The sequence below is a fragment of the Scyliorhinus torazame genome, chromosome 7 (assembly GCF_047496885.1).
Source record: "Scyliorhinus torazame isolate Kashiwa2021f chromosome 7, sScyTor2.1, whole genome shotgun sequence".
NCBI classification, from domain to species: domain Eukaryota; kingdom Metazoa; phylum Chordata; class Chondrichthyes; order Carcharhiniformes; family Scyliorhinidae; genus Scyliorhinus; species Scyliorhinus torazame.
Window position 1 is genome coordinate 254,788,692 of NC_092713.1, and position 17,739 is coordinate 254,806,430.

At 48.1% G+C, this 17,739-nt stretch overlaps 1 protein-coding gene across 1 annotated transcript in view; it reads left to right on the forward strand.

Moving 5' to 3' along the window:
• LOC140426964 (uncharacterized) overlaps positions 1–17,739 on the forward strand; it is a 363,390-nt gene that overhangs the window by 187,008 nt on the left and 158,643 nt on the right. The window contains exon 6 of the mRNA XM_072512289.1: positions 4,903–4,929. Coding sequence (XP_072368390.1) covers positions 4,903–4,929 — 27 coding nt within the window. The remainder of the gene's footprint in view (positions 1–4,902; positions 4,930–17,739) is intronic.

Sequence of the window (17,739 nt, forward strand, 5' to 3'; positions counted from 1 at the left end):
AGCTCATAGCAAGCCACTCAGACATCCACCACGTGCTGAGTGCCACTACAAGATGGTATTAGGAATAGGTCCACAGATTCTAGGGTTATGATCGAACCTCAGTAACCAGTTTACCTCTGTAAATAAATGTTAGTAATAAAACTGAGTTGTACCATTCGCAACCGTGTTGGTTCGTCTGTGTAGCAGAGTACCCAACACATCACCTCCCACAGTCCAACGACGTGCAGGTTAGGTGGATTGGCCATAAATTGCCCTCAGTAACCAAAAAAGTTAGGAAGGGTTATTGGGTTACAGGGATAGGGTGGAAGTGAGGGCTTAAGTGGGTTGGTGCAGACTCGACGGGCCTCCTTCTGCACTGTATGTTATATGTTCTATGAGAGCAGCTGTGCCTACGTCTGGTTCCCACAGATCTATTATCTGTAAGCCATTCATAGCTTTGGAGTGGTGGGCTGTGATTGACAGCCCATAAAACCATCTGCAGCTTTGATTCATTCATATCCCTAAGTGGTGAAACCCCAATGTTTGTAAACATTGACCACATCAACATGGGGGGCTGGTGTGTGTTGATTTGAAAACTGAATCTGATATTTTAAAGTTAGGCCAACATGCGAGAGAGTGCGCAGGAAAGTTTTCAGACACTGCACTGGACGTCTTGGTGGAAAAAGTCGAAAAGTCGGAGATATCTTGCCTCTGTAGGGTACAGGAGGACCTGCAGACATACGCTCAGGAGGTAGTGCAAAGTCGCAGTGGTGGAGGTCAATGGCAGGAATGTTCCTCCAAGAATCTGGATGCAGTGCAAGATAGTTCTTGATCTCACACAAATTGTCAAGGTCAGTGAGTTAATCGTTAAGTGACATATCCTAACAATGGTACCACCAGTCTCATCCACTGCTGAATTCACTATGCTCCCAACATCCCCAATATCTATCAATCAGTCTCAAACCTTTAATTCATAGGCTTTATCTCACTCTCACACACTTAGAACTGTTGCAAGCCACAGTTACATTTCACAACTTGCATGCACTGACAGCTATTCAACCATAACACACATCACCAAAACGTATTGCATGGTACACACTGGCACACATCCCTCGTTCTTGTAGAAGAATGTGACACAAAACAACAGTCAGCAACAAACTTTGGGAGCTCAAGTGAACAAATCGTTTACCAAGATACAGGTCCTATCGGAAATGTTTGCCCACATCGCAGATATACCGTTAGGCCAAGTAGTACTAAGAAAACAAGCACTCATAAACCCAATTTCTCCTCCTTAATACTTTTATCTGTTTGGCTGTCAACCTCCCTAATTTAAGTTTACTGATTTTTAGTTGGATGTTTTTAAATCTAATTTTGAAAGCAAACAAAGCATATAATTATCATGTGATTATCCTCAGTATTCTGTTGAGATTATAATGACTGTACACCAGTGAGATAGAAACACAGCAATGAGAGAGCGAGGGAGAGAAAGACACTCACAGGCATCCAAAAATATAAACTGGAAGTCTGCCTAAACACCACCTGGTCTATAAAACATGTCTTATCCTGGTCTTATGTAACTCGACAAAACACGCCCCCTCTCAGCTGAGCTCTTCCAAGAGGCAGGAAAAAGCCCATGGCCAATTTGGTAAAATTCGCTGGAAATTCCCTTCCAACTCATGAAGACAAGCACCAACAGACCTCAGTCACTGGGTGGCACGGTTCCTTGGTAATCTACGTAGATTCTACAAGTAAATATATTGGCCACTTTCAGGAATTTATCCATCCTCTATCTTGGTCTGTGACTTTGCCATTTTACTTGGACCCCTTCCTCTGAGGCAGGCCACCTTCCCATATCTCATTTCATGCAAGTTAAAATTATAGGGGCAGCAATGTGATGTAACCCCATTCCCCCCACAATCTTAACTCTCCTCCTGCCAGCACACACCAGATTAAGGGGGTTCAACTTTGAAATAGTTGTTTTGTTGGAGCTGCTTGTTGCAATTGTCGATGATGGCTATTTCCTAAATTATACCTGTGGTATTTTCCTTACCTTAAAAAATCGATTTTGATTGTGTGAACCAGATGCTAATCATGAACGGGGTAAGATATGAGATCTTTATATTAAATTATAGTCAGTTATTTATACTGAAAATAAACCTCCAGGGGTAGAGCCTCCAATTCCTAATTTCTTACCATCTGCCTCTATTTCTGTAACGAGAAGCCAGTTTAACTTTTATTGCTGTATGCCTTCTGGTTCAATAATGCATAAGCTACATAGAGTTGAAAGTCAGGTGCCGTGTTCCCAGTTAAAACATTTTTACTGATTCCCTTGACTCATTAATGAGTCTCTCCAGTGAGTAGATTAGCCAAACAGACCAGGAAGGTCCCAGGTTCAATTTCTGACTTGTCCTGAATTTGCTAATTCCATATAATTGCTGCAGGAGCCTGGGTTACAAAAGGAAAACTGTCCATGTTTCCTGTTCCTGATTGTTATTCAATTATCTCTGCTGGAAATGTGTGTGTGGATATCAGGTGGGATGGGATTGTATTCAGCTGTAATACCCCCGAGGTCACATACTGCACTCGTATAAAGGCTGAAGCATGAATAATAGCCACTTGAGTGAGCTACTAGAGTAGTCAGCAAAGAGTTATTGCAATGTAAAAACTCCTGCACAGCCATCACATGTTTAAGAAATATTTATGTTTGTGCACCTTTACAGTTACTGGTGCCACAGAATTACAATCCATGTATGATTGAAAGGTTTTAGTGTTTATGCTCCGATGTCTAATAGGCATAAACTGACAAGTTTTTCAGAGATTTCTATCATGCAGAAGTATTACAATTTATATATAATATTTGTAAAGCCATTTGTGAGTTGTACGCTGAGTAAACAATCAGGGCAGGAACATGCACATCCTCCTGTTGGTGGATGTCCAGAGGGAACTGTCAAAGTCAAGTGGAGAGATTGAGTGGAAGACTGCTCCAATAGTTTTCAGAAAGTTTTATTAATGCAGGAATCGCAGCATGTTCACAATGTACTGTTGAAGAAGCTAATTAAGGGCTTGCTGCATGCAGTAGGAGGCAGAAGAGGTTGTCTCTTTAGAGTGTTTTCCCTAAACATCATTTAACTTATGAGATCTGTGCATAGCTACACTCGTTGGGCACTGACACAGGCTCCTCTTTGATTTTTGCCCTTTGCTCTCCCTCCAAAAATCTCTGCACATTTACTATTGGTGCTTAACCGACAACCTCTGCAGCTGAAGTGAAGGAGTAGAAATGATGAGGAACTTGACATATGCTAATATTTCTAGTGTGCTCGAGCTCTTATGGAGAAGCCAATTCTCCAAATGGGAACTTTGAAAAAAAGAATAGAGGCATGGACTATTTTCTAAACGGTGACAAAATTCATAATGCTAAAGTGCAAAGGGACTTGGGAGTCCTAGTCCAGGATTCTCTAAAGGTAAACTTGCAGGTTGAGTCCGTAATTAAGAAAGCAAATGCAATGTTGTCATTCACCTCAAGAGGCTTGGAATATAAAAGCAGGGATGTACTTCTGAAGCTTTATAAAGCATTAGTTAGGCCCCATTTAGAATACTGTGAGCAATTTTGGGCCCCACACCTCAGGAAGGACATACTGGCACTGGAGCGGGTCCAGCGGAGATTCACACGGATGATCCCAGGAATGGTAGGCCTAACATACGATGAACGTCTGAGGATCCTGGGATTATATTCATTGGAGTTTAGGAGGTTGAGGGGAGATCTAATAGAAACTTACAAGATAATGAATGGCTTAGATAGGGTGGATGTAGGGAAGTTGTTTCCATTAGCAGGGGAGACTAGGACCCGGGGGCACAGCCTTAGAATAAAAGGGAGTCACTTTAGAACAGAGATGAGGAGAAATTTCTTCAGCCAGAGAGTGGTGGGTCTGTGGAATTCATTGCCACAGAGGGCGGTGGAGGCCAGGACGTTGAGTGTCTTTAAGACAGAAGTTGATAAATTCTTGATTTCTCGAGGAATTAAGGGCTATGGAGAGAGTGCGGGTAAATGGAGTTGAAATCAGCCATGATTGAATGGCGGAGTGGACTCGATGGGCCGAATGGCCTTACTTCCGCTCCTATGTCTTATTGTCTTATGGAACCGGCCACTGAAAAATTGCAGAGGGTTGGTTAGCATATATCCCTGAATTGCTTTTTTTTCTTGATCATTTGTATTTGCTCATTCTAAAATTCTGTCTGTTATACATTTGAAATGAAATGAAAATCGCATATTGTCACAAGTAGGCTTCAAATGAAGTTACTGTGAAAAGCCCCTAGTCGCCACATTCCGGCACCTGTTCAGGGAGGCTGGTACGGGAATTGAACCGTGCTGCTGGCCTGCCTTGGCCTGCTTTCAAAGCCAGCGATTTAGCCCAGTGTGCTAAACCAGCCCCATTTTAAGGATAATATAGTTACAGTCTGCAATTAACATTATTACATTGCTTGTCACAGATGACAATAATAACTTTTGATGCAGGTGTTGCATTTTAAGTAATGCTGCTGTGAAATGAGTCTGCAACAATGTGTTTTGCCAAACGCAATACATGAAGGTATTTTTCAGCCTCCGCCTTTGCTGCTCTACTTAATTGCATTATAATACATAGCAAAGTACAAAATTGAAATTATGCATTCACATTCACAGCTCTATTATTCTGCATCAGATTCTTAGGGATAGAAATTGGTCTGAGACAGTGGCCAAAACGGGTGATATCAAATCCCCCGCCTGGTAACCAGAGCGTCTGATATTCGATCCTATTGACTGCACTGTACCACTGCCTGAAACAAAGTTCTACTCCCCAGCGCCTTATGTACACAGCCACGCTGATATGTTTCTGCTCATTAAAACATTCTGTGATTCTAAACTTTTGTTTTGGTTTTGGATTCTAGGGCCCTCTTGGATTGGATGGAAAGCCAGTAGGTATTTTCTGGCCTATAAATGTTCAAAAGAAGCTTGCATTACTTTCTCGTTACCTGCTGTCGGAAGAATAGAACATCGCAGTTTAATTTGAGTGACTAAAAAGCAATGTGAAAATCAATAGTGTTTTGTGATAGGACAGGAAAATCTTGACTAAAATTTAACTGAGATTAATATTAAGATGCCTTAGTTTCTCTGCTGTATTTCTTTAATTTAATGGAGAATTTTCCTTTGCTACCTCAGGTAATGTTTAAAACGTTTTTTTCAATCTACAGCTTCCCAACTATGTGTAAACCACGATTAAAAGGTTTTGGTCATTGTTCAGACTCCAGTGACATGGGGGCAGACCAGACCAAACTTGGTGACAATCCCTGGTCTGGCTGAGCCTTCTCCCTGGATTTGCTTTTCTTTTGTGTTCCCCAAGCCTTCTCTGGTCTCTCGCTGTAGTTAACGCTGAACATTTTGTTCGCTTCAAAGTGTTGGAAAATGGAAAACAGTAAAACTTCCTCAGACCATTTATCCAGAACTTTGCCTCACCACCCTCCCTTCACCTACCCTCAGAATCTTTCTCTCCTTATCACCTCCCCCCTGTTAATAATCCAGCTGAAGGAATATTGACCGTGGTTGCAGCTATCATAAGTTGTTGCTCTGCTGCTTTTCTTGTCATAGGTGAGACCACTGAGTTTCAGTTATCCCAGAAAAAAACAAGCTAAATTGTGGAATGTGAAATTGCAGGAATGGTGGCTGCTGCCAGAAATGCACCCACCAGAGGCCCATGATCACGAAGGAACCCAGGCCAAAGATGAGTGAGGGAGGGGTGAAGGGTTGTGGGGAGGAAGGGAGGGGTGGAGGGTTGTGGGGAGGAAGGGAGGGGTGAGGCATTGTGGGGAAAAAGGGAGGGGTGGAGGGTTGTGGGGAGGAAGGGAGGGGTGGAGGGTTGTGGGGAGGAAGGGAGGGGTGGAGGGTTGTGGGGAGGAAGGGAGGGGTGGAGGATTGTGGGGAGGAAGAGTGGCTCTGAGTAGACTCCCCATTCCCGATGCCAGATTTCTCGATCAGGCACCATGTGCCTTTGAATGAGGAAGCCCCTGAGAGCCCGAAATGGGTTCCCTCCCAGTGACTCCCTTGACCTTCACTGATTGAATACCAACAGTGGTGGGATAAGGACCCCTTAAGGGCCTTAATTGGTGGCAGAGCAGGAGAGATGTCCATGAGCCATTCTGCCCTGGATTCAATTGGGACAGAGGAGGGAAGATGGTAGGGACCCTACCCACCACCCAATTAACTGCCCCCCACCACTTCCAAATGCCTCTCAGGAGAGGATATTTCATTTCTTCTATGTGTTAAGGAAGGAGTAAAGAGTCTATAAGAATTTGAAGAATGATTCAAAATAGCTTGTGAATCAAGGCAGGGGTGAAGTGTTTGTGAAAGTAAGGAGCAAGAGTTTGTGATCAGCGGAGGGATTGGAATGTCTTGCATACTGGGCAGAGAGGAATTCCTTCTGAGCTACATAGGGGCAATGTATTGCAACTTTGGAGGAAGAAAAGAGGATTTAGTGAGCTGGTAGAAGAGTGTTCTTGTTAGCCGTGGTGGTACAATGGTACACAGTCGGGGGGGGGGGCCTGGAAGTCCCCACCAATGTTTCCGGACCCCATTAGATCTCATACTACCAGGTCAAACATGAGCAAGGAAACCTCCTGCTGATTACCATGCACTGAGGATGAATCAGTACTTCTCCATGTTGAATGCCACTTGGAGGAAGCACTGAGGATGGCAAGAGTTCAGAATGTAATCTAGATGGGAGAGACTTCAAGGTCCATCACCAACAGTGCCCAGTGGGACCAATACTGACCGAGTTGGCCAGGTCCTAAGGGACATTGCTACTAGACTGGAACTGCAGCTGGTGGCGAGGTCATCAACAAGAGGGAAAAACATAGGGGGCGATTCTCCGAGCCCCGCGCCAGAGAATCGCCGCAACTGCGCCATGATGCCCCGGCACCGGCGCGCGATTCTCCAAGGTGCGGAGAATCAGCGGCAATTGCACCGGCGCGTTTGTCATGGCGTGGGCCGCGGGCCGCTGGAATCACCGCCGTTGCCGTTCACCCCTGATAGATGCCGGCGGGAACTCTGCGGGAACGGTCAGGGGCGGCCTGGGGGGGGGGGGGAGTACCCAATTCATTTTTGCTAATTAAGGGGCAATTTAGCGTGGCCAATCCACCTACCCTGCACATCTTTGGGTTGTGGGGGTGAAACCCACGCAAACACGGGGAGAATGTACAAACTCCACACGGACAGTGACCCAGAGCCGGGATCGAACCTGGGACCTCGGCGCCGTGAGGCAGCAGGGCTATCCACTGCGCCACTGTGCCACTCCTGACATCAAAGCAGCACTTGATTGAGTATGGCATCAAGGAACCCTAGCAAAACTGGTGTCAGTGGGAATCAGGGGGAGAATTCTCCGCTGATTGGAGTTGTATTTAGCACAAGGGAAGATGGTTGTGGTTGTTTGGAGGTCAACCAACTCAGTTCCAGAACATCACTTACAGAAGCTCATCAAGGTAGTGTCCTGGGCCCAACCATCTTCACTACTTTATCAATGACCTTCCTTACATTATAAGGTCAGAAGACAGGCGGCGGGATTCTCCAATAATGGGGCTATGTCCCCACGCCAGCGTCAAAATGCTGGCAAATCACTCTGGATTTTCCTGAAGAAAGTCCAGAGTGATTCTCCTACCTGAAGGGTGCTAGCAGGGCCCCGGAGTAGTCCTCGCAGCTACGGCTGCCGATGCGGGGCCCTGCACATCCGGTCGGGGGTCTGCGCATGCACACGGCGGCGGCCTGCGGCGGCCACCCCGCGCGACATGGCGGACGTACACCACGGACTGGCACCAAAAAAATAGGCTCCCCAAGATCTTGCGCGCCCGCGGATGGGTAGCCCCCGATCGATAGCCTGGTCGTCCGTGAAGCCCCCCTCGGTGAAGGATCCCCACGCTCCCCACCAGGGCGGCCGCAGACTGACTCCGCAGCTGCCATTGGCCGTTCCCGACAAGCAAAATGTGGTTAGAACCACGCCATCGGGAATTCAGTGTCGTGGGAGAGGCGTCGGGCCGGATTTCAGGTTTGACACCCATTCTCCGCCCCCGCGTTGATCACAATTTCGGCGCGGAGGCTCGGAGAATCCCGCCCAGGGTGTTTGTTGATCATTTCACTATGTTCAGCACCATTTGCAACTCCTCAGGTACTGAAGCAGTCCATGTCCAAATTCAGCAAGACCTGGATAATATCCAGGCTTGGGCTGACAAGTGGCAAATAATATTCACACCACACAAGTGCCAGGCAATGCCCATCTCCAATATGGTAGAATCAATCCATCACCCTTGACATTCAATAGTATTACCATCACTGAATCCCCCACGATCAACATCCTGAGGGTTACCATGGACCAGAAACTGAACTGGACTGACCATATAAATACTGTGGCTACAAGAGCAGTCAGAGGCTAGGAATCCTGTGGCTAGTAACTCACCTCCTGACTCCCCAAAGCCTGTCCACCATTTACAAGGCACAAGTCAAGGATGTGATGGAATACTCTCCACTTGAATTGATGAGTGCATCTCTAACAACACTCAGAAAACTCAACACCATCCAGGATTAGGCAGCCCACTTGATTGGCCCCCCCTCCACAAACATTCACTCCCTCCACCATCGATGCACAGTGGCAGTAGTGTGTACCATCTAATAGATGCACTGCAGGAACTCACCAAGACTCCTGAGACAGCACCTTCCAAACATGTGACCACTACCATCTAGAAGGTAACACCACGCATGGGAACGCAACCACCTGGAGGTTCCCCTTCAAGCCTTTCACAATCCTAATGTGAAAATGGTCATTTTATTATGATCCCAGACCAAACCGCAACAGTGGCTGGGAGACAGGACCGAAACCCCAATATTTTAGTTTATTTGGAAGACTGTGCGGAACGAAAGATTTGCTCCAGGAGAGATTGCAGGAAGAAATAGGGCTTGGTTATTTTTAAAACAAAACTTTATTATAAATACTATATTAAAGTTCACACCTGAAAAAGAACAGCTTGCATTTACCCCTGAATACAACTATACAATTTCTCATTAAACAACAAGAAAATAAATTTACAGCCTTTAATCCAGCTTAAAGTTAGCAATCCATAGAGTAATACTTGCAGTGCAGAACAGATCCTGGCTTGGGTTGTTTTCGCTGGAGCAGAGAAGACTGAAGGGAGGCCAGATCGAGGTGTACAAGATTATGAGGGGCGTGGACAGGGAACAGCTGTTCCCCTTAGTTGAAGGGTCAGTTATATGGGGACACAAGTTCAAGGTGAAGAGCGGGAGGTGCACGGGGGATGTGAGGGAAAGCATTTTTACCCAGAGGGTGGTGACAGTCTGGAACGCACTGCCTGGGAGGGTGGTAGAGGCGGGTTGCCTCACATCCTTTAAAATGTATCTGGATGAGCACTTGGCACGTCTTAACATTCGAGGCAATGGGCCAAGTGCTGGCAAATGGGATTAGGATTGGCATTTCAAGTGATTTTCATGCGGCGGTGCAGACTCGATGGGCCGAAGGGCCTTTTCTGCACAGTATTTTTCTGTGATTCTGTGATTCTTGTCAGAGCCTCTTCAGACTCTGGCTGAACGTCTTCAAATAGCTGCTTCAACTCTGTTGTTTCAGCCTCTTCCTTGTCTTCAGACATGAACGCTCTGCTTTTAAAATATTATTTCTCTTTTTTCCCCTATCCTATTGGGAAAGAAACCTGCCTTTTTAAATGGTCTAAAAAACACAAGGGTTACCTGATCAGACTTTCACTTCCAAAAGCCTTTTCTCCAAAACCCTGGGCGGGTGCGGTCGGAGAATCGGCGGGGGCGGGCGTGAATCCCGCCCCCGCCGTGTCCCGAAGTCTCCACCACCAGAGATTCGGCGGGGGCGGGAATCGCGCCGCGCCAGTCGGTGGGCCCACCCCCGCCGATTCTCCGGCCCGCCATGGGCCGAAGTCCGGCTGCTGGAATGCCTGTCCCGCCAGCGTGGATTAAACCACCTTTTGAACGGCGGGACAAGGCGGCGCGGGCGAGCTCCGGGGTCCTGGGGGGGGGGGCGTGGGGCGATCTGGCCCCGGGGGGGTGCCCCCACAGTGTCCTGGCCCGCGATCGAGGCCCACCGATCGGCGGGCAGGCCTGCGCCGTGGGGGCACTCTTTTTCTTCCGCCTTCACCATGGTCTTCACTATGGCGGAGGTGGAGGAAACCCCCTCTGCCATGCATGAGGAGGATGACGTCATCAGCCGCTGACACTCCCGCGCATGCGCGGACCCGCGTTGCCCGGCGAAGAGCTGCCCGCCCGGCTGGCGTGGCTCCAAAGGCCTTTCCCGCCAGCCGGTCAAGCGGAAACTGCTCTGGCGCGGGCCTCGCCCCTCAAGGTGAGGGCTTGGCCCCTAAAGGTGCGGTTGGGATGGCCCGACGCCGGAGTGGTTCCCGCCACTGCATCACGTCGGTACCCCCCGCCCCGCCGGGTAGGGGAGAATCCCGCCCCCTGTCTCTCACCACAGCTTCTCAAAATGTCTCTCTGCATTCCTTGTCTTGACACAGCATTGACCTCATCTCCCCAAGCTAAAGAGACAAATTGGGGGCGATTCTCCGATATGGCGGCCAAGTGTTCGCGCCGTCGTGAACGCGATGGCGTTTCACGACGGCGCGAACAGGGCCCAGGCACATCCTATTCACGCCGCTCCAGCCTCTGTTCACGCAGCTCAATCCTGCGCATGCGCAGTTGGGCCGCGGCATCCTGCGCCTGCGCGGGGAACTTCTTACGCGCGCCGGCCCCGACGCAATATGCCGTGGGTGTTCAGGGGCCGGCCGCGGTGGAATGCAGGCACGGGGGGGGGAGCGGCCGGGCTGCCTATCGGTGGCCCCCCCCCGGTGAAGGAGCCCCCCCCCCACAGGCCGCCCCCCGAGCATTCCCGCAGAGTTCCCGCCGGCAACGACCAGGGGTGGACGGCGCCGGCGGGACCCTGTCATGTCAGAGAGGCCACTCGGCCCATCCGGGCCGGAGAATCGCCGCTTGCCGTTTGTGATGATTCTCCAAGCGGCCCGGCGCGATTCGCGTGGCGCTGGTTTCGGGGGGGGGGTGGGAGAATCGCGTATGGGGTCAGGGTGCCGTGGCGCGATTCGCGCGGTGCCCGGGCGATTCTCCCACCCGTGGGGGGGGGGGGGGGGGGGGGGGGGCAGAATACGCCCATTAACTGTTCCAGGGACTACAAGTACATTAACTCCCCCAGGGTGTTTCCCAGGCAAACACTATGCATTAGCCCAGACTGAAAAATATTTTCCTTGGTCAATTTTATATGCTGGCTGCTAAAACAACCCTGCAGAACACAGCTCTCCTTTTTTTAAAAAACATGATCCATTGCATACACACTAACCCCAGGCTTTTAACCCTTAAGATTGTCCTAAAATTTAGAAGCCAAGATTCCTAAAATTTCCAATTGTCACAGTTCCTTCACCGTCACTGGCTCAAAATCCTGGAACTCCCTCCCTAATAGCACTATGAGTGTACCTACCCCACAAGATCTGCAGTGGTTGAAGAAGGCAGCTCACCACCCACCTTCTCAAGGACAATTAGGGATGGGCAATACATTCTAAACTATAAGACCATACGATATAGGAGTAGAATTAGGCCATCCAGCCCATTGGGTCTGCTCCACCATTCAATTCTGGCTGATATGTTTCTGATCCCCATTCTCCTGCCTTCTCCCCATAACCTCGGATCCCCTTATTAATCAAGAACCTATCCATCTCTGTCTTAAAGACGCTCAGTGATTTTGCCTCCACAACCTTCTGCGGCAAAGAGTTCCACAGATTCACCACCCACTGGCTGAAGAAATTCATCCTCATCTCAGTTTTAAAGGATGGTCCCTTCAATCTGAGATTGAGCCCTCTGGTTCTAGTTTTTCCTACTAGTGAAAACATCTTCTCCATGTCTGCTCTATCTAGGCCTCTCAGTATCCTGTAAGTTTCAATAAGATCCCCCCTCATCCTTCTAGACTCCAACAAGTACACACCCAGAGTCCTCAACCGCTCCACATACAGCAAGCTCTTCATTCCAGGGAACTTTCTTATGAACCTCCTCTGGACCCTTTCCTAGGCCAGCACATGGTTCCCTAGATACGGGGCCCAAAACTGTTCACAATACTCCAAATGCTAACATTGCATTTGCCTTCCTAATTGCCAACTGAACTTGCATGTTAATTAAGAGAACCTTGAACTAGGACTCCTAAGTCCCTTTGTGCTTCTGATTCCCTAAGCCTTTTTCCATTTAGAAAATAGTCAATGCCTCCATTCTTCTTACCAAGGTACATAACCTCCTACATTTCCACATGTATTTCATCTGCCACTTCTTTGCCCACTCTCCTGGCCTGTCCAAGTCCTTCTGAAGCCCCCATGCTTCCTCAATACTACCTGTCCCTCTGCATATCTTTGTATCATTTGCAAACTTAGCAACAATGCCTTCAGTTCTTTCTTCCAGATCATTAATGTATATTGTGAAAAGTTGTGGTCCCAAAACCATCCCCTGAGGCCCACCACTAGTCACCGGCTGCCATCCTGAAAAAGACCCCTTTACCCCCACTCTCTGCCTTCTGCCAGTCAGCCAATCCTCTATCCATACCAGTATCTTACCCTGAACACCATGGACTCTTAACTTATTCAACTGCCTCCTATATGGCACCTTGTCAAAGGCCTTCTGGAAATCTAAATAGATCATATCCGCTGGTTCTCCTTGTCTAACGTCCTTATTACCTCCTCAAAGAATTCTAACAGATTTGTCAGACGTGACCTCCCCTTGACAAAGCCGTGCTGATTCAGTCTTATTTTATCATGTGCTTCCAAGTACTCTGCAATCTCATCTTTATTAATGGACTCTAAAATCTTACCAATGACAGAAGTCAGGGTAACTGGCCTATAATTTCCCATCTTCTGCCTCCCTCCCTTCTTAAGCAGGGGTATTACATCAGCCATTTTCCAGTCCTGTGAGACACTCTCTGCCTCCAGTGATTCCTGAAAGATCACCACCAATGCCTCCACAATCTCCTCAGCTATATACTTCAGAACCCTGGGGTGCAGTCCATCTGGTCCAGGTGATTTATTCACCTTCAAACCTTTCAGTTTCCCCAGAGCCTTCTCTTTAGTGATGGCCAGTACACTCACCTCTGACCCCATATTCTCCTAAAATTCTGGTATCCAACTGGTGTCTTCCACCGTGAAGGCTGATGCAAAGTAACTATTCAGTTCCTCTGCCATTTCTTTGTTTCCTATTACTACTTCTCCAGCCTCATTTTCCAGTGGTCCAATGTCTATTTTTGCCTCTCTTTTAAATATTGAAAAATAAAGTATCCAGCGACACCCACATCCCTTGAATTAGTTTTAAAAACTAGGCGGAAATGTATTATGCACCAAGTAGCAAAGTATCTTCTGAACCTTTGAGGGGTGGGGGGGGCTGCGGATGTTGGCTTGTGAACTCAGGGCTGGGAACAAATGCCTTTTGAATTGAGGTAGAAATGTGATATGGGAGTAAAGGGGTATGTGTGCACATACAAATTAGGAGCAGGAGTAAGCCACCCAAGCCCTCGATCCTGCTCCTCCATTCAATAAGATCATGGTTGATCTGATTGTAACCACAATGCAACCATGCATAAGCTGAGGGTATTGTGAACTGTGGAGTCGAGCTTTTTGAGGGAATCACTAGCATGGTGGAAATGACAGCGTGCATGAGTGTTCTAAATTTGGACTTCTGAGGCGATTGATAAGGTTCTCCAGCAAATCTTTAAAGCTGGGAGTGCATGGAATTGAAGTTAACCAATGACTTGGGTTGGTAATTGGCTGGGAGTAGGAATAACAAACAAAGAACAAAGAACAAAGAAAAGTACAGCACAGGAACAGGCCCTTCAACCCTCCAAGCCTGCGCCGACCATGCTGCCCGTCTAAACTAAAATCTTCCACACTTCCGGAGTCCGTATCCCTCTATTTCCATCCCATTCATGTATTTGTCAAGATGCCCCTTAAACGTCACTATCGTCTCTGCTTCCACCACCTCCTCCGGCAGCGAGTTCCAGGCACCCACTACCCTCTGTGTAATTGACTCCTCTACCCTGGGAAAAAGTCTCTGACTATCCAGTCTGTCTATGCCCCTCATAATTTTGTAGACCTCTATCAGGTCGCCCCTCAACCTCCTTCGTTCCAGTGAGAACAAACCAAGTTTATTCAACCTCTCCTCATAGCTAATGCCCTCCATACCAGGCAACATTCTGGTAAATCTCTTCTGCACCTCTCTAAAGCCTGCACATCCTTCTGGTAGTGTGGCGACCAGAATTGAACACTATACTCCAAGTGTGGCCTAACTAAGGTTCTATACAGCTGCAACATGACTTGCCAATTTTTATACTCAATGCCCCGGCCAATGAAGGCAAGCATGCCATATGCCTTCTTGACTACCTTCTCCATCTGTGTTGCCCCTTGCAGTAACCTGTGGACCTGTACACCTAGACCTCTCTGACTGTCAATACTCTTGAGGGTTCTACCATTCACTGTATATTCCCTACCTGTATTAGACCTTCCAAAATGCATTACCTCACATTTGTCCGGATTAAACTCCATCTGCCATCTCTCCGCCCTAGTCTCCAAATGATCTAAATCCTGCTGTATCCTCTGATAGTCCTCATCGCTGTCGCAATTCCACCAGCCTTTGTGTTGTCCGCAAACTTACTAATCAGACCAGTTACATTTTCCTCCAAATCATTTATGTATACTACGAACAGCAAAGGTCCCAGCACTGATCCTTGCGGAACACCACTAGTCACAGCCCTCCAATCAGAAAAGTACCCTTCCTTGCTACTCTCAGCCTTCTATGACCTAGCCAGTTCTGTATCCATCTTGCCAGCTCACCTCTGATCCCATGTGACTTCACCTTTTGTACCAGTCTGCCATGAGGGACCTTGTCAAAGGCCTTACTGAAATCCATAGAGACAACATCCACTGCCCTACCTGCATCAATCATCTTTGTGACCTCCTCGAAAAACTCTATCAAGTTAGTGAGACACGACCTCCCCTTCACAAAACCGTGCTGCCTCTCACTAATACGTCCACTTGCTTCCAACTGGGAGCAGATCCTGTCTTGAAGAAGTCTCTCCAGTAATTTCCCTACCATTGACGTAAGGCTCACCGGCCTATAGTTCCCTGGATTATCCTTGCTACCCTTCTTAAACAAAGGAACAACATTGGCTATTCTCCAGTCCTCGGTACATCACCTGGAGACAGTGAGGATCCAAAGATTTCTGTCAAGGCCTCAGCAATTTCCTCTCTTGTCTCCTTCAGTATTCTGGGGTAGATCCCATCAGGCCCTGGGGACTTATCCACCTAATATTTTTTAAGATGCCCAACACCTCATCTTTTTGGATCTCAATGTGACCCAGGCTATCTACACACCCTTCTCCAGACTCAACATCCACCAATTCCTTCTCTTTGGTGAATACTGATGCAAAGTATTCATTTAGTACCTTGCCCATTTCCTCTGGCTCCACACATAGATTCCCTCCCCTGTCTTTCAGTGGGCCAACCCTTTCCCTGGCTACCCTCTTGCTTTTTATGTACATGTAAAAAGCCGTGGGATTTTCCTTAACCCGATTTGCCAATGACTTTTCATGACCCCTTTTAGCCTTCCTGACTCCTTGCTTAAGTTCCTTCCTTCTTTCCTTATATCCCACACAGGCTTTGGCTGCTCCCAGCCTTCTAGCCCTGACAAATGCCTCCTTTTTTTTTTATATCGAGACCTACAATATCTCTCATTATCCAAGGTTCCTGAAATTTGCCATATTTATCCTTCTTCCTCACAGGAACATGCCGTTCCTGAATTCCTTTCAACTGATATTTGAAAGCCTCCACATGTCAGATGTTGATTTACCCTCAAACATCCGCCCCCAATCTCGGTTCTTCAGTTCCCGCCTAATATTGTTATAGTTAGCCTTCCCCCAATTTAGCACATTCCCCTTAGGTCCACTCTTATCCTTGTCCACCAACACTTTAAAAATTACTGAATTGTGGTCACTGTTCCCGAAATGCTCCCCTACTGATACTTCTACCACCTGGCCGGGCTCATTCCCCAATACCAGGTCCAGTGCAAACCCTTCCCCAGTTGGACTATCTACATATTATTTTCAGAAGCCCTCCTGGATGCTCCTTACAAACTCTGCCCCATCTAAGCCCCTGGCACTAAGTGAGTCCCAGTCAATATTGGGGAAGTTAACGTCTCCCATCACCACAACCCTGTTGCTTTTACTCCTTTCCAAAATCTGTCTACCTATCTGCTCCTCTGTCTCTCGCTGGCTGTTGGGAGGCCTGTCGTAAACCCCAACATTGTGACTGCACCTTTCTTATTCCTGATCTCTACCCATATAGCCTCACTGCCCTCTGAGGTGTCCTCCCACAGTACAGCTGTGATGCTCTCCCTAACCAGTAGCACAACTCCGCCTCCCCTTTTACATCCCCCTCTATCCCGCCTGAAACATCTAAATCCTGGAACGTTTAGCTGCCAATCCTGCCCTTCCCTCAACCAGGTCTCTGTAATGGCAACAACATCATAGTTCCAAGTACTAATCCAAGCTCTTAAGTTCATCTGCCTTACCTGTTATACTTCTTGCATTAAAACATATGCTCTTCAGGCCACCAGTCCCGCTGTTTCGAAATGAAAAATGAAATGAAAATCGCTTGTTGTCACAAGTAGGGTTCAAATGAAGTTACTGTGAAAAGCCCCTAGTCGCCACATTCCAGCGCCTTTTCGGGGAGGCTGGTACGGGAATTGAACCGTGCAGCTGGCCTGCCTTGGTTTGCTTTCAAAGCCAGCGATTTAGCCCTGTGCTAATCCAGCAACATCCCCCTGTCTGCTCTTCCTCAGAGCCATACTGGCCCTATTCCCTAGTTCTCCCTCAATTTGTTCACCTTCCGACCTATTGCTCCGGTACCCACACCCCTGCCATACTAGTTTAAACCCTCCCGTGTGACACTAGCAAACCTCGTGGCCAGGAAATTTATGCCTCTCCGGTTTAGATGGAACCTGTCCTTCTTATACAGGCCACACCTGCCCCGGAAGAGCTCCCAGTGGTCCAGATAACTGAAACCCTCCCTTCTACACCAGCTGTTTCGCCACGTGTTTAGCTGCTCTATCTTCCTATTTCTAGCCTCACTGGCACATGGCACAGGGAGTAATCCCGAGATTACAACCCCAGAGGTCCTGTCTTTTAACTTTCTGCCTAGCTCCCTGAACTCCTGCTGCAGGACCTCACCCCCCTTCCTGCCTATATCGTTAGTACCAATACGTAACACAACCTCTGCCTGTTTGCCCTCTCCCTTCAAGATGCCCGCTACCCGTTGTAAGGCATCCTGGATCCTGGCACCAGGGAGGCAACATACCATCCTGGAGTCTCTTTCACACCCACAGAAGCGCCTATCTGTGCCCCTGACTATAGAGTCCCCTATGACTACTGCTCTTCTGCGCTTTGACCCTCCCTGCTGAACATCAGAGCCAGCCGTGGTGCCACTGCTCTGGCTGCTGCTGTTTTCCCCTGATCGGCTATTTCTCCCCAACAGTATCCAAAATGGTATACCTGTTAGAGAGGGGGACAATCACAGGGATTCCTGCACTGACTGCCTGCCCCTTCTGGTGGTCACCCATCTCTTTGCCTGCACCTTGGGTGTGACTGTGGTGTTGGGTGCTCTGGTGCACAGATGAGCCAACAC